This window comes from Aulonocara sp. 'chitande type north' Nkhata Bay, linkage group LG5 (assembly GCF_057382095.1).
Source record: "Aulonocara sp. 'chitande type north' Nkhata Bay isolate Kocher_YH1m ecotype deep benthic linkage group LG5, A_spYH_male_GT1.1, whole genome shotgun sequence".
Taxonomy (NCBI): Eukaryota; Metazoa; Chordata; class Actinopteri; order Cichliformes; family Cichlidae; genus Aulonocara; species Aulonocara sp. 'chitande type north' Nkhata Bay.
Window position 1 is genome coordinate 22671314 of NC_141348.1, and position 20291 is coordinate 22691604.

At 41.1% G+C, this 20291-nt stretch overlaps 1 protein-coding gene across 3 annotated transcripts; it reads left to right on the plus strand.

Annotated features, from left to right (window-relative positions):
- The first annotated feature begins 3674 nt into the window (after positions 1-3674).
- LOC147330544 (fidgetin-like protein 2) lies at positions 3675-18414 on the plus strand. 3 transcript variants are annotated; one of them, XM_086292192.1, is made up of 3 exons: positions 3675-3805; positions 4542-4775; positions 12504-18414. In XM_086292192.1, the coding sequence occupies exons 2-3, from the start codon at positions 4751-4753 to the stop codon at positions 13649-13651; spliced, it is 1173 nt and encodes a 390-aa protein (XP_086148318.1). In that variant the 5' UTR covers positions 3675-3805; positions 4542-4750; the 3' UTR covers positions 13652-18414. The 3 variants fall into 3 exon arrangements, with proteins under 3 accessions (XP_086148318.1, XP_086148321.1, XP_086148319.1); XM_086292195.1 differs by lacking the exons at positions 3675-3805; positions 4542-4775 and adding an exon at positions 12296-12347; XM_086292193.1 differs by lacking the exons at positions 3675-3805; positions 4542-4775 and adding an exon at positions 12316-12425.
- The last annotated feature ends 1877 nt before the right edge of the window (positions 18415-20291 follow it).

Below are 20291 nucleotides of genomic sequence, written 5' to 3' on the forward strand. Positions count from 1 at the left end.
CCTGTATTTGCATCCATGGATCATAATTGTAGACTTTAACAATGATACACCCAACTCCATACGACTGTTTTTAGACTTGGTTAGATGTGATTTTTTTTCATCATCATCGTGTAGTTGTCTTCTGCGGTCTTTCTGAGTTTTAGGAGTTTTGGAGCTGGCTAGTGTTTTCAATTTATTTTCTTAAAGAATACACCAAATAATTTATTTGGCCACTCCACTTTCTCCACTTTATTTTGGTTTTTAGCCTTGGGTGTCCCCCCCTTATTTGCTCTGGCATCTCTTTGGATCTCATATTGACACTTCCAGTAAAAAGATGCCAAACACTTGGAATTAACCCAGATCTTCTATCTGCTTGATTTGCCATGAAATAACAAGGAAACAGGGTCTCTGAAAATTAGGGTATGAAAGTAAAGGGGTTCTTGCCGTACATGTCGCACCTTTGAATTAAAGCTGAAAACCTGTACTTTCATCTCAAACATTTCCTTCATAGAGTTTATCTGTTTATCATGAAGCCTACTGTGTCCTGGTCTGTACTCATGTCAGCAGAGTGATGTAGGTGCAAATGACTAAAATAAACTACAGGCCAGGCCATGTTCGTTTTAACAGAACATCTTACCAGTTTTAAAAGGCTCATTGATGTGTTTTACTAATATCTAACAGTAAGCTATATAATCTTTGGCTATGCAGGCAACATTTATCAGTAGGATGAATTTGCTGTTGGAATTTGACCTTTTTTTGTGGGATTTGTCAGAATCAAGAACGTTCAGATTCAAGCACTGTACTGAACTGACATTGACGTCTTCTGTGTGGGAGACCACAATACACACATTTCCTGTTCTTTTTCCAAAGATTTCCTGTTCCTGTTTTGCCCTTTCTCTCTCTCATTGTCTCATAATTCACCCTTCAAATCATTTGCGAACATGGGTATGCTTGCAGGGGTTAAGCGTTTTGAAGGTACACATTTAACAACAAGTGGGCCAATTATGGCTGCGCATTTTTTTCACCCTTAACTCCATAAACTCCTACAGCACTTTCATCCACACAAGCACAAACACACGCACATACACAAACACAATTATAATTGCTGGGACAGTTCACTGGAGCAGTGGGTCAGTGCTCAGCTGCTAGAGACAGAATTAGAGCGGCAAACAGCTGAGCTTCTCTAGGGTGCTATCATGTGACCTATCCCACCCACAGGAGCAAAGCAGCTCTGGGTTAGAGTTACCAATAATTTCCAGAATGGCTGTTACGCGTGTGAGTGGAAATCTGTCTTCCTGTGTACATTGTGCACCCCAGTTATATGGGGATTTTTCTCTCCTTTGTTTCCAAAAGTAAATGTTTTCTCAAACTTGCTGATAGCCATTGTGTTCAGCTGTCATTAGCACACTTTTTGCTCTTTGTCCCTCCTGCTTTTCCTCATAGCCTGCTTTAGGTTGTGTGGCTAAATGTAGATGTTTTCTGGATCTAATGAGAGGCAGCATCTTGGGTTTGTTACACTACGGTGAAAATGTATCAAACTGTTTCTGTAATGAAAAGAACTGCACAACTGGAATTTTTTAGGTGTATTGTTTCCTGACCTGTAAAATAACAGCATGGCCTTTTTTCAGTGTCTGTCAGCAATGCAGGTAAGGGGGAAAGAGCTGAGTGCCGCACTAGCAATTACTGCTCTGAGTCAGGCAGTGAAAGGCCTGTATCTCCACTCCTATCACTAGCAGGATTTTAACCCAATACTCTGGTATTGCCACACCATGCCTTTCTACAGTTGCTATAAGGAGAAGGAAAGGTAATACTTAAAACAAGATCCTTGTAATAAGCAGTAATTAATAAGTCATAAGCTGCTTATAAGTGAGTCTGAGCTCTTCAAAGCATGATTTGGACCAGGACACTCAGGCCTAATTTAATCTTTTTTTAAGGGATTTTCTTTGTATTAATTTGTATATTGTCTTTTCTTAACATTATGTACTGCTCCAGAGGACAGAGCCATGAAAATGATTTCTAACTGTATAGGAATGTGTTTATTAACCCTAGTAAAACATTGTTACTTTAACTCAAGCTACTGCGTAAAAGCATAGCTGAGTGTTAATAGGGGCATACCTAGTTAATACATGTATTGTAAAGTATTTATTATTTATATTACTGCTATTTATTAACATTTTGACTATGGATACAAAAGAAAGTTTGTGTTCAAAAACTGTTTTCCACAGTCTCTTTATGCATTGGAATAAAGTAAAATAAGAAAAATGAAATAAAAGTTTCTTAATAAAAAGAATGAGAAGAACAACACATCTCAGTCCTGATCTCATGCTTTGGGGTCCACCATTTATGATTAATAGCATTCCTGAGCATCACGGACAGAAAGGGGAAAATCGTAAATGTAGAAGTTCACTGTACAACAAATTAAACTGAATTTAGCTGTATAAGCCCATAAATACAACCCATAGTTGTTGTTTTTCACTAATTACCTCTTCACAGCCATATTAGTTGTTGGGTTTTTTTAAGTACAGAAATAAATGGATCAAATTCCCTTGTTGCAGTGATATATGATATATGATCCTCACTTTGGTCCAAAGGTCTGACTTGACCATCTTTATTGTAACAGTGCTGAGATCCATCAGTCTCACTTCATTTTTAGTCATCATACTGAAACTAGTTCGGATCGGACTGTGAGCACCTTGTTACCTATCGCAAGAACCTTAATATAAAGTGTTACTGAAGGGAAACTGTCTGTTTTGTTTTGGGATTATGCTCTAAAAAGATTGAAGTAAGTTTGTCCTGTGTACGGCCATCCTCTGAAGTGCATCTCCCACATGTCACATTGCTCATGTGGTTACTGCCTCACAACCAAAAGAGAAGAGGTAAGCCCTGCAGGGTTTTAGAGGGTTTTCCAACACCGTACCATGAGTGGAGAGTGTTCAGTGAGACAATATTACAAACAAAACTATGTCTGCACATTATAACCATGTTGATAAATTACAGTTGAAGAAATTAACTCACTTCTTGGCCAAAGGTTTGAGGCCAATGTGGAGGTCGTTTGCTGCCGTCCATGCATGTGTGCAGGCTACTGTGTGAATGTGTGTATTTGTGTATAGTGGGGGGATGGTGTGCCAGAGGAATTAGGTAATACTGACATGGCCATTTCAGCCCCCACCTTACAAACAACACTAAGATCAATGTACCAGATCAATAAAAGTCATTGGCAATAACTGAACTTCTCATGTGATCAGTGAAGGAGAAAATTCAATTTTTTTTGCACATCTGCATGTGTCCCAACATGCCCATTCATCAGACTGAAGGTTTGTAACCAAAAGCATGCAGCCACCCATGCAAGTCTTATCAATCCTCCAAATCCGCACGTGCAGAAATGGTACATGTGCACTCAGGCAGAGACACACATAGACGCATGCACACACACCGCAGGGGGGGAAATAGGCTCTTCTCTGACACTGCATGATTGGTCACTTTTTCCCTCTCTCTCCCTTCCTGCTGAAATAGTTTTAACAAAAGAGAAGGGAGACGGAGGGGGAGGGGTGGCGTGCTTGGGGGAGGGGATGCGTGCGCTGCTCTGTTGTCACCAGGCGAGGGAGAGCGAGGGCGGGGAGGGGGGCGAGCTGGAGGGCGAGCGAGGGAGTGTAGGAGAAAAGGATAGGATCCCAGAAGAGGCTCAAACACACTGACACACACATACACACACACACATGCACACATACGCAGAGAGAGAGGGCGAGAGACCTTCTGTTACAATTTGTGGAGTAGTGGATTACTTCCCAAACTGAAACACTCATCGGGCAAATCCAGGCATGGTCAGGTCTGTAACCATTTACTCACTTATTAGGAAAAAATAGATTTTGGTTTCCCTTCAGCAGTAATGACAATGTTTCCGCTGCTGCCTGCACATTTCGGTCCTTTCTGATGTTCTCTCTTTTCCTTACGGTAAATGTCGTGATTTTCGTTTTTACTTAGATTACTTCAATTTATCTTCCATCTTTTCCCCTTGTCTTCATATGTATTAAACTCTAATTAGCTGGCCTTCTGTGTCGACTGTTTGGTGCCTGCTTTAAGTGCGTGCACTTTGGACGCATTTTTTGCCCTAAATTTCCTTGAACTATTCAGCATTAGAGAGGGCAGCATGGAGTTCTCTTTCCTCTGTTGGTTTGCAGTTTTATAATGAAAACCGTGCTTTACCGTCTTGTAGTCACAGGGTAAAGCGCTGTGTCAGTGTTCGACTTTCAGTCTCTCTTGTGCGCTTGTGTCTGTGCGCACAGCTAAGGAAAGAACCAGAAAAGCAAGCGCAATGAAAATACATGCAAAGCTCATTACCACTCAATAACAGCTTACATGACAACAAATATTTTACTTTTTTTGTTAGAAGGTTTGCAGTAAAATAAACGAATATTAATATTGCTCTACGGTGTAAGCGAGTAAGCATGACTTTTATTTTTAATTATCATTATTTTCGTAAAATCTATTAGAATCAAGCGACAGCAATTAAACCAGGACAAGGTGTCTGCTGGCTCTGACACTGACTTGTTTGCATTCTTCAGGTGGCAATGTGTCAGAGTGGTGTTGAACTATGAGATGAACCATGAAGCAGTACAGGAGGCCACTCACTAGCCTTTACCAGCAGCAGTACAGCCAAAAGCAGCAGAAGCAACAGCGGTAACCCAGGAAGACCCTGAAGCATGCAGCTGGGCCCTCACTAGCACCAAGTGGACCTGGTCCTCTCCTCTTCACCTGGGACCAGGGCTGCAGAATGCTCAGTCCTGTCACCCCATACAGTAAGTCTTTAATTTTTTTGGTTTGCATTTGGGAGACACTTATTGGATGAATGCATCATGTTGTACGTGCATACCATGCTCCAGTTCTGCTTGAGTTTGTTTTCCTGTACACATTCTTCTTCAGGCCCCTCTTTTGTCCAGAACTCATCTCCTGTGGATATGCAGTGGGAAGCGAATTGCTGGGGTGAAGGGAGGGGGATCTCTTGAGCAGTCATGTTGAGAAGGCAGATACCCTGAAGCCTTTAACAGCTGAGTCTCCAGGCTTTGCATTGAGGAATTTCACAGAAAGTGTTCAGACACTGTTTTTTGAGACCAAACAGACAGCAGATGTTTGTCTTTTTAGAAACGCCACACATATTTTGCAGAATGAATGTGTGCTTGAACAGGCTTTAGGTCTCAGGTTTAGGGCAGTACACATGTTCAATCTGAATAAACTCCAGTTGTATTTTTACCAGACGTGGTAAAGAGTTGACACATTTGGAAGGCATTTCCACAAAATACTTGTTTGTTACTTGAGTATGTAAAAGCAAAATATATTCAGATCATGTAAACATGTCACAGAATAGCCCCTCCCTTACTCATATGTGTACTGATTATGCGAGGTTCCTATCTAGACTGTTAAATATACCTGTATTGACTGACCGGCTTATTGATCAGGACCAGCTTTAACAGGATTACAACACTAACCTGATTGGAATAATGCAACAGGGATTTACCGCTGGATGTTTTGTGTATTCTAAAGCAACTGCACAGAGAAGCAGCAGCTAACAAACAGCAAAATGTCACGATACTTCGTCTCTGACGTCTCGCGAGGCACAACGATGGGGCTGTCTGTGTAGAAAGAAGCTCTGGTAACATCTACGTGTCACATTCCTTCCTCAAAAGCAACTCACAGCAGTGTGTCAGTTTTCTACTCATAGAAACTAAACACGCTCACATTCTGGCATTTTATTTTTTACTCCCAACCGCACCACCTCCAGTCACGTGTCACACACACTGACAAATTTCAGATCAATTCCCAAACACAAATAAGGAAACAATCACAGCTCGTTAAGGTGTGGGTGACTGCGATTGTTTGTCCTTAATGATGATAATGTGAGAGTGATGAGCGGCGTTAGCGCGTTTTAGCCGCCCGTTACCAGGGTGAAGCAGTTCTGTGAATGAAAGCCAGATCGTTAGTAACCTGGTGTCAACAGCCTCTCATTAGTGCTGTTGTAGTGGGGCGCATAAACATCACCCTCTGTCTCCACACGCATGCATCAGCCCTGCTTAATAATCGCAAAAGCTTGTTAAAAGAAAGTGCAACAAGCCGCGGCTCCTTATTAGGTGTTATAGTGTAGATGTGCGGCGCCGGTGGGGAAAACGACAGAGAAAGAGCAAAGTGAAGGACAGATGGAGAAGATGTAGAAGGAGGGACTGGTCAGCTGCAGCCTGATATATGAGTGGACACAATAAGCAAAGAGGGGCCAGGCCAACCTCTGCCACATGTGAGTGTGTGAGCTTAGAGGAGTGGGGGAAGGGAAACTGACCACACAGGCTGGGACACAGAGTCTGGTCTTTGCTATTGCGCAGATAGCAGGAGGGATAGGAAGAATGAACAAAATGCGAGTGAGAGAAAAGAGAAATTAAATGAGAGGGAACGGAGGATTCAAATGATCGAGCTGAAACCAGCTGTGTCGTGATTCAGAGATCAAACTGTGTCAAACTCTGTGGTTGGCATAGTTTGATCTTCTCATTTGGCTTTGGAGCTTTCAAATAGCTTTCAGGTTAGGGATGTTTAAAGTCTGAATCAGACCTGGTACAGTATTTGATTGGCTGACAGCAGCATGGCCTGGTGTAGTGTGCAGGCCTGGAGAAAAGGGGGAAGGGGAAATAAAAGGAAGAGAGAGGGAGGGAGGGTCTTCTCCTTCCCACTGACTGCACACCCAGTTTTTTTTTCTTGGTCAGTGCTCACAGGACTATAACACTAATTTATACCGTTAGCTTGAAACACAGGGATATATGGGTAAAGTGCGTGCATTTCATTGTTCATCTCAGCTGGCGTGACATTCTCCTTGTAAACTCGTATACCGTTTCTCCTCTGATGTGTATTGATCTTGGCAGTGGCATGAATCAACTTCTAACTAATACAAATCACTCAGTAATGTGCAAACAGGCTACAAGGTCATTTGTCAGCACTGTAAGGAATCACGTTCTCTCTTTGTGTTTTCTCCCTCGCTTCCTTTAGCCTGGGAATAGACAAGGCGTGCTGAGTGCATGGAAAGGATATGTGCTTTGTAAATAGATCTCAGGTTAGATTCCTGGCATTCCAGCAGCTTGACTCAACCAATGACCGAGAGTCCATCTGCGTGCTGGCCAGCTGAAGCTGAACCCTCCATGGAAAAAACACAATATAAGACTGTAGTTTGCTGCAGCTTGTGTGTGTGCATTTTTGTGTGTGTGTATTTTTGTGTGTGTGTATTTTGGATTTTCCGTCTTCAGGGGGTGTCTTTGTTTATTGTGGGTGGACTGAAAGCACTTACAGAGACCCTACAGCTGCAGAAGGGTGATTTTTGTGTCCACTCTCCATCCAGCCAGTCACCCATCTCTTATTCCTCACAACCCCCTAAATCTCATTTCAGCTAGCCCCTTCCCCCACATATACTTCCATCTAATTAACCCCTAATTACTCATACTGACCATGCAGTGGACTGGGAGTCAAGCTAGCCTCCACTGACACACAGAGTTGCAGAATTGCAGAAAAGAAAAATTCAAGCAGTTTTGTCAGAGTTTTTGAAATGTACAAGTCATTATAATAGTCACATCCAAATTAGAGCACTGAAACTGGTTCCGGTGGTGGTTGTTGATGGCTGGGGACCATTTATTCAAAAAAGCAATGCGGCTGGAGTTTATAGGCATCCAGTCTTAGTGACCACTCAAAGCAGGTGAGAGAACAAGTTACATTTTAACTGTGCATAGATGCGTTTCTATACACTTTAAGCACTCATCTGTCTCAGATTAGAATCACCTTATGTGTTTGTCTTTGGCTGTCTTTAAACACACAGCACACATGATTACACACTGATGCAAGGCACATTTTTCTGTGTAGTGAACTCTGAGTTCGTCAGTGCGTTTTTGTGTGACTTGACTTGACTTCCTGCTTTCAGTCAGTTTCATTGTCTCTTATTGCAAAGACATGTAAACACAGGACTCGAGTGGGGTGTCATAGTAACAGCAATTTAGTTTGCAAAAGATTTCTGGTTACATGCACCTTTGAACATAAGAGTCAGCGTTTCCTGCATGCATAGCAGTTAACTTTGTTTTCCTGTTTTTGAGTCATCTCAGAAATGTTCTAGCCAGCTTATTATCGGGAATATTAATATTATAAAGTAGATCTAGTCTGTGTATCGACATGAGCCAGACTTTCATGTCATTTTCAAAGTGGGCTTGAGCAAAAGCTCTTCAGGCTTTCTGGAGGTTTTGTAAAGTTTTTCTTTGGGCATGGGCTGCTTTTTCACTCATTTTCAGTCCAGTCCTTGGGCCTGAGCATTTTCAGAGGAATGTTTCTTTGTTTGTTTAGGCACTTAACACTGACCTATGAATCGTTCGGTCATAAAAAGGCACCAAACTCAAGGAATGAACCAGTGTTGTGTCTATACTTATTAAACAACTTCAAGAACTGATTTTAAATTCTATCTATAGTCACTTTGTTGCAAGCAACCTGCAATAAAAATCACATCATTGTTCCAATTTCTTTAGTTAAACCTGCAAAAATGTCAAAGATAAAAGAGCCAGGCATAAGATTTAGGCATAAGTATTTTTACAGGCCTTGATGGAATTATGAACATCAGTGAGAAGCTTTGAATGTCCTGCAAGAAGAATGGAGAACTTTTCCTGAAGATTACTTAAAGAAATTCTGTTTCCAGTAGCAGAACACCAACAGAAATTTGCATAGTAAGAAGTTAGAGTAAAAAATAAACAGGAAAAAGAGAATATGCATAAATATAGCAAATATATACCTATATAAATACAGAATATATAAATAAGCAATGAAATATACTCATTAACCCTTTCGCGCATTGTGGTCACTACATTGGACAGTTATTCAAAGGCTGTTTTCTTGTATTTGTGTCAGTGTTGAGGGCATACTTGCACATAAACCACTACATTGGACACTTATGTGTCACTCCATACAAAATTCAAAGGTCAAAACACATGTTGTCCAGCTTTAAGTGGACATGGAACAAACTCTTTGAAAAGTATGTGTTTCAAAAATAAAGTTCAAGAATCTTTTTTTTTTTTTGCCTAAATATGAATAAAAATACTTTTTTCCTGATGTAGCTGCCATATGTTATTAATTTGGAAAATTATGAAGAGATGAGAATGAAAAATAACTATGAAGTTATTTTGAAAATGTAATGTAAAGACTTGTGTTATGTTATGTTGTGAAAGTTACCGCCAGGATTGAGAGTGAGTTTGCAAGTGATGCTTCTTTAATTCTTGGAGCTGACTGTTAGCTTAAACACGCGCTAACGCTCCCATAAGCCTCATGTGCTCTAATCCATCATTAACTCAGGTACTTTTCTCAGTCTGGTTCTTGACAGACAGACTCACCTGTTAACTCTTCATCTTCTCATCTCAGGGGGATCTTTCCATGTCTTCAGGTTTTAAATTCCTTTTGCCAAAATTGGTGAAGGTTCCAGAAATAGTAGATCACCGCGCTCAAATGAGCCTTGGCTAAATTATAGAGCCAGTGGTGGAGATGTCGTTAGAGAACTAGACTGAAGACAACATGGAAAAATGGTTGCCACATGCCTGCAATCAGTATGATCAGTGAATACCACACTGATGGCCACCACTATATGTCATTGATGTTGGCCAGCTATGAATTTATATGAGAATAATTCCATGAAGCCATTTCATTTTTTTAAAAATGCCAAAAATCTCACATTGCAGATTATCTTCACACATATGTCAGTAATCTTGTTTAATAGTTTTATATGTAATAAAGAAAAATGCAGTATTGAGCTGGAAGCTTTACAAAGCGGGACACAGATTCTCAGTGGGATTGGCAAAAACAACCATCCATCCTCTTCCGCTGATCCAACATAGGATCATAGGATCCTCTCTGAGCTGTTGTTCAGTGAGAGCCATGGTAGCCCAGAGTATTTTCAGATGTGAGAACACAAATGACACACACTGTCCCCTGCTCTGTGCTACATACGAGAAAGGACAACCTATGGAGTTTTTCCTTCCCCTTCTCACCAAGTGCTTGCTCATACAATATAAAGCAGTTGAGGTGACCATTGTTGTGATTTGGTGCTATATAAATAAAATTGAATTGAATTGAATTAAACTGAACTGATTGTATTTGCACTTCCCATTTGCACTAGTGCTTTTGTAGTGTTGAGCCTACTGTGAGCAGTTTCTTATAAACTCCTTCTATGCAGACATAAATCAAACACTGGGTCATATTTCTTTTTTTTCCTTTTGTTTCTTTTAGCTGTTCGTCTGCCATGAAATCAGAAATTGGTTGTAAATTTCCTTTGGATTTATCAAATATTTTAAGCATGCAAGTAACATATAGTTTGTTCACATTGAAAAAAGACAAAGTGAAGTAAAGTCTAAGTAGACACAAAGGAAAATGAAGAGCTCACATGTTGAAAATAAAATAAATGGCAGCTTATGATGAAGCAGCTCAAGAAATAAGCAATCGTTAAGTACAGTATACTAATTAGCATGTAATCGAGTAGTTGTGCTCTCTTCAGCTAAGTTCTTGTCAGTTCAACTAGTGCAAACCTGCTAAAGAAATCAAGCACAAAATATCTGTCTCTCTATTAGGTAACTATAGCAATTGCTCACATTTTTCCAATAAATCTAATTGAAAGTTTGCCATCGAGGAGCATCAAGATTATGAATTCAAATACGACAAAGTGGAGATCTCGGTAGAGCCGTTATCAACACACATTTATAAACTTTTCACACTTGTGGTTCTGTTAATGTGAATGACCTTAAAAACATGACAGTAACAAACACCCCGGAAACATGTCATGAGGGCTTCTTCCTCACAAGTGCTCTTTTTTTATCCCTTAATCTCCTTCAGATACATTTTGGGGGATTTGATGTTGACATGAAAGACTGAGTCATTCATTGGCATTGTATAGAAATATGGAATATCATTCACAACACAGCAGGCACAGAGGCTTAGACGACCCCTACTCCCTTGGGGCTTGTGAAATACTATTTAAAAACCCACACTCAGAACTAAACAGAATACGAGTCTGTCTAGTGTACAGGTGTATGACTAATAATTCTCAGGGTTAGGTCAAGTTATTTTGTTTAGGTAGGTTTTGATGCCTGTGTTTGCTGTTTTGAATGTGTAATGTTTTTGTGCACCGTGACGGGTCAGAATTCCCTGGAGCGTGGGGATTTCTCAGCTCAAGGGTGGAGCTTGTGCCAGACAAGAGCACTTGCTATCCCTGGAATGGATGAGAGGGATTATTAGGCTGAAGGATCATTTAATTTAGGGATCAACGTGTGGACCGTTTAGCGACCCATCTGGTGGTCCGTGTGGACATATGACCCAACCTGGTATAATCCACTTGCAGACAGTTTCAGACCAGACATGAGTGAAAACCTAAATAAATTACAGAAGTTCATTTTTAAGCAATACATTGCACAGAAATGTCAGATGTAGCAAACATGATACAAATCAAAACCTGCATATGCAAACTGATATATAATTTATTTTTTTAAATTTGTTAGATGTTCACTAAAATACAGTTTCACAAAAGTAGAGTTTTTCTTGCAGTTACTTCATGGTTCAGGTTTTACACAGCAGAAACTATTATCTTGTTCCAACATCTCCATTAGACTTTCTTCGAACATTTAGACTGTGATAACTTGATGTGACACAACAAGTAAATGGCCAGTGCCCGTAGGATGGTACCATGTTTGTCCAGTACTGTATATTGATGCAGTATCAGAAATCAATAAAGCTGTCCAGTGGTTGCAAGGAAGCCCCTCTGGTCAAAGCCTGGGGTCAGGACACTTTAGTAATACTCTGCAATGTGTGGAATGTCAGCTTAATGCCAGTTCAAAAAGACAAACCCTGAGCCACTAAACCAGCGGATTACTCTGTGCAAATGTGCGTGTGTAATCAAAAATCTGTCATTTTTCACTCATCAGTCAGTCACTTCACTAATGACACACACTTCAGTGTCCATAGATGCTAGTGGGACAGTCTCTGTGTAATTTGGAGAAAAGCTAGTCTACCTCTCTCTCCCCCCCCCCCCCCCCCCCCCGTCCAGCAGACCCCTGAGGTTTGGGCCGAATTAGATCACACGCTTGGTGGGGGTGGCTTTGTGGGCTAAGAGACTCAAAGAGAAAATACAATGGCCCCAATGTGAGAGAGACGAAGGCAGAGGGCAGTGTGCAGGCTGATAGAGGCTTATCGCCGTGGAGACCAGGCTGGGGGCTATGTTGGTAGCTTCTCATACAGATTAGAGCAGTTGGCCTCCGCCTGGTAGAGACTGTTTAGAAGGACATGGGCTAAGCATTGACAAAACTGTGGAAAAGAGCCAGCGTTGCAAGGTGATTATGAGGGCAGATATAAGATCTTGTCTTCTTTAGAAGAAATTGGAATCCCTGTGAAGAGCTAAATACCATAAAGTAGGTGTAGAAATGTTATCTGATCAGGGTTATTATTCTGAGATTATGTGAAATAACATCTTTGTTCTTGTTTGTCAGGTTTGTTAAAGATGCACTGGTCTCCGGAGCACGCCGCCCCTTTATCTCAGTGGCCTGAACAGCACTTAGATGTCACCTCCACCACCTCGCCACCGTCTGCCCACAAGCACGACCCCTACGCTACAGGTCCTCGCCGAAGCTACGCCCCTACAAGTTATCCTTGGGCCAGTGACGACATATCAGCCCTTAGTGCTTCTTCTCTGCTCAAGCGCTACGCTGAGAAGTACTCAGGCCTGGACCGCCCTGCTACGGGAGCTTACGCAGAGCATGGGACTTTCTTAAAATCAGACTCTGAGCCCTGGACTCTGGCTCAAGGCATGGACTGTTACCCTGGACTTGAGGCACTCACTGGCACCAAGGTGGCCCCTGCCTCTGTGGGGATCCCGACTACAGGAAGTGTAACAGTGGTGAGCAGTAATTTGGCCCCTGAGCCAGGCTTTAGTGGTGCTGGCTCGTGCAGTGCTCCATCATCTCAGGAATACCCTCCTGCTTACAACAGCACCTACTTGTCTTCAGGATACTGCCCTCAGCCCAGTGCAGCACTCCCACCAACCCCTCTACACTCTTTGCAGGCTCCACCTACTTTAGTGTCCAACTACAGCCCTAGCCCACCTGTCTACAACTACCCCCCAGGGTGCTACCCCCAAACCAGCCTGTCCTCGGGATACAGCCGCCCCAGTGCGTCCTACCTGCCGTCTGGGATTAGCGCTCCCACTCCTCTGGCCCCTAGGCCTACCATGGTGGGGGGGACTTACAACTACCCATCTCACAGCCTTGGAGGGACGCTCGAGACAGGTGTACCTCTGAAACGCAAGGCCTTTGAAATGACAGAGGAACGACAAGAGGGAGCAGAGGTGGAAGGATCTCGCTATAGAAAATATGGCAACGGGAACAGTCACAACAAAGCTTCCGACAACGGGCATGGCAATGGTTATGATATGAGTGTGCCCGCCTCAGATGCACAGTCTTTCAAATCTGGAAAGCCCCTCATATCACCCCCTTACGTCAGGGCAGGGGAGTACAGCCCGCCATCAGGCCTAGCAGGAGAGAGTGTATCGGGGGAGCACAGCTTTCCTCAGCAGCAGAGAATGCAGATGAAGATATCTGCATCTCACGCACACTCTGAGGACCCCACTGGAGGGCACTAACAGACCAGGTTGGCATATTGAAGGATTCCCTTGCTCCTTAAAAACCACCCAGGGTTCCTAACCTTGACAGACTCGGGGAAATAACATTGAATTTGTCGATGAAACATTTAATTTCCCGGGTGTTTCCTGTACATTAACGTTTTTGTTTATCATGTTTTCCCAAAGATTCACAGAGGCGTTTTGCCCTGTAAGGCTGAGGTCAGTCTTAGGAGTGAGGTTGAGGCATTCGCTACATAGATATCATTAAGACAGTCTAAATGTACGCGTGTCTGTTTCTCTCAGGATCCTATTTATTCCCTTTTCTGCTACTGTGGCAACAGCACTGCAACATTGTTTTTGGAGTTGGTGTAATTGTTTGTGGCCGTTATGTATTTAAAAGGCCTTTGACTGCAATATGCTCTATCGCACCACAAAAAACCCCAAAAAAAATTAATAATAAAAAAATCATTATGACCAAAAAGTAAAAAGAGCAATAACTGAAGTGGTGAGAATGCCATACTACTTCAGCACAATCCCGACTACACTGCTGGCTGTAAGTCTTTGTGCTTGGCTTGGCCTTGAGAAATGAATGTTTTCAGGTTTCATTTCACTTTTCTTTTGTTTAGATTTTTTTTTTTATCTCCATGTTTATGTTTATCTTCTATCCTGGACCTCTTGTCCTCTGATTAATTATTCTCCTTGCTCCCCAACTTACCATTTTTGTCTCATTTATAGATATCAAGCTGCTTATGCTGCGTAATTATGTCATAATATACATGACGCCACTCTTTTCTTGACAGGCAGTTGACCTCAGAATCAAAATTATGTATTTTTCCTGCAATGTATTAATTTAGAGTTTAGTTGGAATTATGGAATTAAATGGCACTTGCCTTGTGGTCCATGCATCTGCCCATGGCAAGATGGGTGTTTGCTAGCTACACACTACTTTTGGTTGGTGTATGTAGACAGATGTAAAATAGTCCCTACTGAAAACTGGCCACAGTAAAACATTGATGCTTGTTTTTTTTAGGTGTTTTTTGTTTGTTTGTTTGTTTGTTTGTTTCTTCTTTGTTTGTTTATTTTGAGCATCACAAGGCCATCGCTATTTAGTCCTATTATTTATAATGCAGAGTTAACAACTGTTGACTCACACCTGAATAATCCAGACTGATGAACAGCACTAGACAACAGAGGGAAAAATACATATATTGGATTTGCAGGTGAACTGTCTTGTTTTTCTTTTCTTTTTTTTTCTTCTTTTTTTGAAGTAGGGAAATACTTTAAATAGCTTTTATTCATGAAAATCCATTGAAAATGTATTTAGCCTTCATAAAGTCGCAGTATGGGTAAATCAAGTATGGCTCAATCATCTTAAAAGCATCTTCTTCACACAGATATTTCTGCTAATCCTTAACCCAACTTTATCTCAGACTGTACAATGGAAAAACATAGATGATTGTACATACTGGGAAGATGTACTCAGTGCAGGTTAGCTACATAAAAGCTCATTATTGCTTCAGTGTGGCTGCACAGGCACGCACGTTGCAGCAGAGGATATATGCGTCTGAGCGAGTGCCTCTTAAAAGTTTTATTCAGCTACATACTTTGTTAAAATTTACCTGCTTGTCGTTAGATTTGACTTCTTTATATGTTTTTCTCTTTACTTTTGCCTGTCAGAAGGATGATTTATCGTGTTATTGAATACTCAGGAAGAATATTGTTACCTCAGAAAGATGAACTACGAATGTATGTTGATACCTTAGGGTGTCGGTGGGGGAGCTTTAATGGAGCGAGATGAAAACGATGCCATGGCTGACACTTCAGGGAAACAATGAACTTTTAAGGCCTTTTAATAGTGTGAACGCACACGTACACATACACATGTACATGCGTTCACACACACACACAAAACACTACATGGTTTCTTAGCTCCGGGAAACTCGAGGTTTTTATATCAAGGCCTGAAATGTTGAATGTAATTCAGATATTTTTTTTAAAGACATGCCATACGTACATCAATGATGTTTTTAGATCTATTTTTTTTCCACGTATAGATGTAAGTCTCCAGTAGGTTTTGGTGGAGAAAATATTGGCATGTCAAGTGTTAGTGTAGTTAGCAGTGGGGAAAAGGAAAAGCACTCCTGATAAACACATATCAAGATGTACACACACTACAGTATATGGTGCATAAGCGATATTTTTATTAAATGTCTTAATAAAGTATCCAGTCACCATTTCAGTATTTTAAAACCACTTGATTCAGCTTGAATTTAGCCCTAACTTCAAGTTGAATTAAGTTGAATACCAACACTGTCAGCGCACTGGGGCTTTGCTGCTCTGCTATGCCACTGATTTATGAACTGTGCCAACCTCAAATTTAAAAAAAAAAAGCCTATTAAATGAACGAATCAGGAAACTCTTACTTCAGTTTTGACCCTTAAGCACCTCTAAACCCAACTCGATTGAGCCACAAGCCACCAGAGTGAAAGTGAAACTCTGGTGTCATAAATTGGCAGAAATGTTCTTAATCACATGCGGTGATTCACAAACAGGTGTGATTGGTCACAACTGGCAGTTTAAAGTAGAAATCTGTTTAAGTGGAAGCAGGAGGGCAAATGAAACATGAGCTTGAGATGTCTAGGTTGTTACAAAGCTGAACTTCAAATCTAAAGTGAATGGATTCCCCTTTAATTTTACTAATTGGAAATTCAGTGTAATTAAAAGCCATTTTAGTGCTTTTTTACTATCTTACTCAGAATGCGGTTTAAGGGGAAAAAGTAGAAGCTCACCAGAAAAGAAATTCAGATTAGGAAAGAGGTGCTAAGTAAATCATGATTTATGCTTACCCCAGGTTTTTACAAGTATTTGGTTACAACAAGTGAATCAACACAGGATGTGCTCTGCATTCAAAAGACACATTGCGGGAAGCATTTGCCTTTTCTTTGTGTTACTCTGATTCAGTGAAGCGGGTGGAGTCAGTGTTGGCGTTCGCAGATGGAAAATCAGACTTCACTGTTATCTTTGTGATTCACATGTACTTTTCTTGTATCTTGTACATTCTCTGTAACCGTTTCTACCTCATGTTGAAGACCTTGTACATGGAAGTATTTATTTCATGTCATTTCACATACCAGTTTAAAGACCAGCGTTTCAAACTGTTGACCTGTTGTAGTCTACCTCACTAGAGACTGTTGTGACATGGAAATGAAGATATTATACCAAAAAAAAAAGAAAAATATTTGAGTTTTCTCTTTTTGTCTGTGGAAATTAAAAATGTTTTAAGGTTTGAATGTACTGATCTTTCACTAAATGATGCTATGATGATGATGGGTTACTGCAGTAAATATACTTACTGGGTTCAATGTGATATTTTATCCTGGCAGTGGCATATTTCTCTTCGCAAAGTGACATTAAGTTGACGTACAGTTAAAGAAAGTATTGGCTCGGAAAAAGCGTCTGTAGAATAACCAAAATGTAAAGGATAATAAGCTGCAGTCACGCCGCAACCCTGATATAGAAAAGCAGAAGAAAATGGATGGATGGGTCATACGACCACCACCAGTGTAAAGAAAGCACTGATTCAGGGTGGGATGGAGCCATGTTTTTATGTTGTTTACGCCAAACTCTGAATCTACCATCTGAATAAGACCAAATAACATTTTTTTCCCATCTTCTGTAGCTTCAGATGCCTGTTCTGAGCTGACACATGGTGGTCTTTTGCTGGTGTAACCCATCAAGATTCGATGAGCTGTGCATTCAGAGAAGCTCTTCTGCATACCTTGGTTGTGGTTATTTGAGTTACTGTTGCCTTTCTATCAGCTCAAAGCAGTCTGGCCATTCTCCTCTGACATCAACAAGGCATTTTTGCTCAGTGAATTGTCACACACTGGATATTTTTGGTTTTCCTGACTATTCGCTGTAAACCCTAGAGATATTCATGTGGGAAAATCCCAGAAGATCAGCAGTTTTCTTAAATACTCGGACCAGCTTATCTGTCAACAAACACACCACGTTTAAAGCCACCTAAATCACCTTTCTTCTGCCTTTCAATACAAGTCTCCTCTTTCATCAGTAGTGTGCGCTCTATTGATGTTTTAATGTTTTGTAATTTTTCAAGTTGTAGGAAACCTTATCATCATTTATGTCATGTACTTGAGCTCAAGAGAGTGAGAGAGAACAGCGAGCCTGTGCTGACATGTCACAGACAATTTTTGTCCTCTCAGCCACAGTAAGTCTCGCCCTGCTGCAACGTCAGTCATGTCACAGCAAAACTCTCTTTGTTTTGCTTCTGATTAAGGATTGTATTTTAACACACCTTAAACCATATTCCTGACAGCAACTGTTAGTCCATTCATCTACGATAAAGCTAACCTCTGTTCCTATTTAACAATTTCAATTCAGCTATGTTATGTCTCACATTTAGCATTAAAATCAGTGAAATTATTAACCTGACTTAGTTATGTCTCCGCATTTGAGATCTCAGTTGTGATCACAGGTGTGGAATAAGACAGCAAACGAAAAAAAGAAAAATCAGCACATGACCCCTGTTTTGAATTGCTGTCTCTGCCCTTCTAATGACACTCACACTGCAGCAGCTACACCACATAACAAGTATAACAGTGACACCTACAGGGTCCCCTCGAGATGGTTCTCACCATGTTGAATGTTAATCGTTGCATTGTCACTCCTGCAAGTTCAGTTTATATCATTTCTTTTCAGTTATTGTCTGGCTTTATTTGTAAAAGTATGTTAATTAACCAAACGCATGGCTGCAGAATGGCAAGCACAGACTGTGATTAAAAGTTTTGCATTAAAAGAATGAGAAAAATACAACGTAGTAACTGCGAATACATTATGCTTATCCATTTTATTACTCTCTCCTTTGGATCATCCAGTTATTTTAGTTTCTTCAGTTCCAAAGAAGTCTGCAGAGTTCCTCCTTCAGTCCAAGTAGAGACCTGTGCAGTAGGACAAGTGTACCTTTTTTGGGTTTTCCTGAACCACATATGGTCAAACTTACTTTGAAATTCAGACAGTCAAGTGAAAAAGTTAGTGTTAAAATTATGAAATGAGTAGTTCTTCTAGAAGAGGCTATATTTCTCTTTAGAGCCGAAAAACATTAAATATCTAATGTTTGTGATAAGTCCCCACAAAAATGAGCCATTTCAAAATGAAAAGTTACATTTAATCTTTTAATTGAATTTTACAAAATTAAACATTTAAAAAAAAAACAATTAAATAATTTTGCCCCAATAATTTGTCTGTGAAGCCATTGGAGATGACTGCCAGGGCTCCACTTGCTCCTTTTCATTTTGTTTGGCAAGATCCCGTCTTGATGGGGAAGTGCTGGATTAACAGCCTGAGAGATAACATCTCGTCATACACCATAAGAGCACCAGAAAGTAACTTATAGTGCCTTATATTATTAACTTTTACCCATCCCTAAATCTGTGGAAGTGGTGTTTCAACAAAGCCCACTAGAGGGTGGTAGATATCTGTAAGAAGGCATTTGAAGTATGCCAAAGCCATCTAGAGATTTTACAGATATAAATACAGTAGTCAAAGCCTGTGATATTTGCAGACAGGGGCAGGGATGGAAAACAAAACCCAGAAGGGAGAGAGGGTGCTGCACTCTATTAATAAATCAGTGAGTGGGAGTAAAAACGGCCAAATTGAGCTTTAAATATCAGTTTTACAATCAGTCTTTTTTCAGTCAGGCAAGAAGGGCAAGGAAAGCTGGAAGTTGACAGAGCTGACAAACAAATCTCTTATATGAAAAAGAAGTCCTCGCCCACATTTGGTGAAGGAGATATTGCAGATTACAGCTGAATCCCTTTCCGTGCAACCCCTTACAGACACTCACAGCCTCCCTCTCTCCTTCATAAATCTGTTCCCACAACACACAACCTGACAGATCAGACCAATGTTCTACTTAATCCACGTCCTACCTCTGCAGCGATGCACTTCTATACATTAGGATGCAAGGACAGAAACCTAAAGAGAAGAAATGAAACAAAATCTCTGCACTGTACAGTATTATAATGCGCCTGGGTTATTTTACAACATCTACAGAGGGAAGCAACACATTTAGAGAAACAGTGTGGAAATAAGCTTCGCACACTCTGTTATTAAAATGGCAGTAGCAGTGGTCTGCAAGATGCACGATTCAGACAGTTGCAGCATGTGTGGCAGAAGGTGACGCTTCCATCCTCGGCGGCCGACTTGCTTTTCACTCGCGTGTGCATATGTTCACTGTTCTCATGTGCTCCTCGTCTTCTTGAAGTAGATCCCTCTGCTTTGCTTGCTGTGGGCAAGGAGGCGCTACGCAGCGAGTTGTACAGTCTGAGCCTGCTGGGAACATGCTGCTGACTCAGCCCAGGCCACTGCATTCATCTATCTGCACTGCAGTGCTGTCTCTCTCCTCCCCGCCCCACCACCCGCCTGCCTCACTCAGTGCACCACCTTACACACACGGAGGAGGAGGGCGCGGGGGGGGCACATGCAAGCACACACCTGCCATCTTACTACAGTTTCACCGTGACACACCCAAAACACGGCAGATCAAAGAGTCGCATTCAGGTAACACAAACAGAAACGATGTCATATGCGTACTCCTGCAGGAAGGCTGTGTTCTCGTTCTCACAACTACACAAACTACAGA

Excerpts from the sequence above, each read along its gene's own strand:
- LOC147330544 (XM_086292192.1), top strand. The coding sequence starts at position 4,751 with ATGCTCAGTCCTGTCACCCCATACA. Across the intron at positions 4,776-12,503 it reads CAGTCCTGTCACCCCATACA|GTTTGTTAAAGATGCACTGG; the intron begins GTAAGTCTTTAA and ends CTTGTTTGTCAG.